General features: G+C 48.7%; 1 protein-coding gene across 1 annotated transcript; it reads left to right on the top strand.

Moving 5' to 3' along the window:
• Nucleotides 1-1,015: 1,015 nt before the first annotated feature.
• LOC119592428 (mucin-2-like) lies at nt 1,016-1,738 on the top strand. The gene has a single exon (XM_037941251.1). It carries the CDS (start codon nt 1,016-1,018, stop codon nt 1,736-1,738), a length of 723 nt encoding a protein of 240 aa, XP_037797179.1.
• Nucleotides 1,739-2,465: the final 727 nt, after the last annotated feature.

The following is a 2,465-nucleotide window of genomic DNA, read 5'->3' as shown; positions in this document are numbered from 1 at the left end:
CTATTGTCACAAGTGCCCATCAAAAAAATAAAAAAATCAGAATCTGAAAGAAAATAATTTGAAATAACAAAGAGGATAAGGAGGGTGTACTTATTAACAGTGTAATAATAAATCATACCTAATGCTCCGTCCTTTCATTCTCCTGGTAATTGCAAATAGATTGTTCATTTGTCCAATGAGAAATGAACAAGGTACGTGTTTTACGTGTTAGTCTTACAGATATGACCAATATGAAGGTCTACTGACTTTTCAACAACCAATCACTGCGTCGATTCAAAGATGGGGGCGTGGCTAGTAGATGGGCGATCGTGGTGATTTTATTTATAAGAAATTTGGGTTGGGTGGCACTGCGAAGAGGGAGTTCTTACACTTCGGTATTAGGAATGAAGGTAAGAGTTAACTACTTCGCTGTAAAATGTCGGTATATACTGTTCTCACCTTCTATAAATGCCTTTTGAACGGTACAGGGATGAGACAAATTACAGTAATAGTAATATGTTCTTTGAAACTATACATTTTGGGGAAAAAATAACATGACTGGAAACGTATATGAGCCAGGTGATAAAAGTTGTGTGTAAAGAACATCATATACAGTTTACTCGTGGAAAGTTTAAGAAATATCAGACGAACTAGTTTTCATTGGAAATCCTTTTACCAATCTCAAAAGACGTCCTGTTTGCATGCGCAGGTTCTCGTGTTTACTCGAGTGGGTGCGTGTCTCCTGCTCTTGGTGGCCGCGCAATGCTTCCAGAACCACTCTACCCCTACTTCTACCTCTGCTTTTAGCTCTACTTCAATCTCAGACCTTACTTCTACCCCTTCTTCTAGCTCTGCGTCAACATCTACTTTCCCACATTCACCCCCACCGAATGCTACACAGGAACCTCCAATGGCCTTGACACCCAACCCTTCCACCACATCCACCACGACCACTGACCCTTCTACCGCGTCTACTATGCCCAACAAACCTTCTACTACATCTACTATGCCCAATAAACTTTCTACCACATCTAACATGCCCACTAAACTTACCACAGCCACCACGACCACTGACCCTTCCACCACATCTACCACGACCACTGACCCTTCCCCACATCCACCACATCCACCACGACCACTGACCCTTCCACCACATCCACCACGACCACTGACCCTCCTACCACATCCACCACGACCAATGACCCTTCCACCACGACCACTGACCCTTCCACCACAACCACTGACCCTTCCACCACGACCACTGACCCTCCTACCACATCCACCACGACCACTGACCCTTCCACCACGACCACTGACCCTCCTACCACATCCACCACGACCACTGACCCTTCCACCACGACCACTGACCCTTCCACCACAACCACTGACCCTTCCACCACGACCACTGACCCTCCTACCACATCCACCACGACCACTGACCCTTCCACCACGACCACGACCCTCCTACCACATCCACCACGACCACTACCCTCCTACCACATCCACCACGACCACTGACCCTTCCACCACATCCACCACGACCACTGACCCTCCTACCACATCCACCACGACCACTGACCCTTCCACCACATCCACCACGACCACTGACCCTCCTACCACATCCACCACGACCATTGAACCTTCCACCACATCCACCACGACCACTGACCCTCCTACCACATCCACCACGACCACTGACCTTCCAACCACATCCACCACGACCACTGACCCTTCCTACCACATCCACCACGACCACTGACCCTCCTACCACATCCACCACGACCAAGACCCTTCCACCACGACCACTGACCCTCCTACCACATCCACCACGACCACTGACCCTTCCACCACATCCACCACGACCACTGACCATCCTACCACATCCACCACGACCATTGAACCTTCCACCACATCCACCACGACCACTGAACCTTCCACCACATCCAATACGACCACTGACCCTTCCACCACGACCACTGACCCTTCCATCACGACCACTGACCCTTCTACCACGACCACTGGCCCTTCCACCACATCCACCACGACCACTGACCCTTCTACCACATCCACCCCATCCACAATGACCACTGACCCTTCCACCATATCTGCTACCACCTCTCCTCCTTCGACCACATCTACAACTGATGACCTTCCTACCATGCCTACCACAATATCTGCCCCTTCTACCTCAACCATGGATGATGCATCTTCCTTTTCCACGCCCACTACAACTACTACTGGTTCATCTACCATCGCCACAACTATACCAGCCCATAGCTCTGGCTGGACTGCAATTCATCTGTATCTTAAATTAGGGCACTTGATTCCAGATGGTACTGTAGATGGTATCAGTCAGGTGTGGAATTGAATATCCGGTGGGTGAATGAAATACTGTGGCGATATTGTAAAGGATATTTAATGGCTATTGTGGAAGTGATTTAAATATGTAATTGCGTTCGTAGGTCAATTAACAAAGCTTTAGAAAT

Source organism: Penaeus monodon, chromosome 30 (assembly GCF_015228065.2).
Source record: "Penaeus monodon isolate SGIC_2016 chromosome 30, NSTDA_Pmon_1, whole genome shotgun sequence".
NCBI lineage: Eukaryota > Metazoa > Arthropoda > Malacostraca > Decapoda > Penaeidae > Penaeus > Penaeus monodon.
This window is presented reverse-complemented; position numbering and strand designations above follow the sequence as displayed.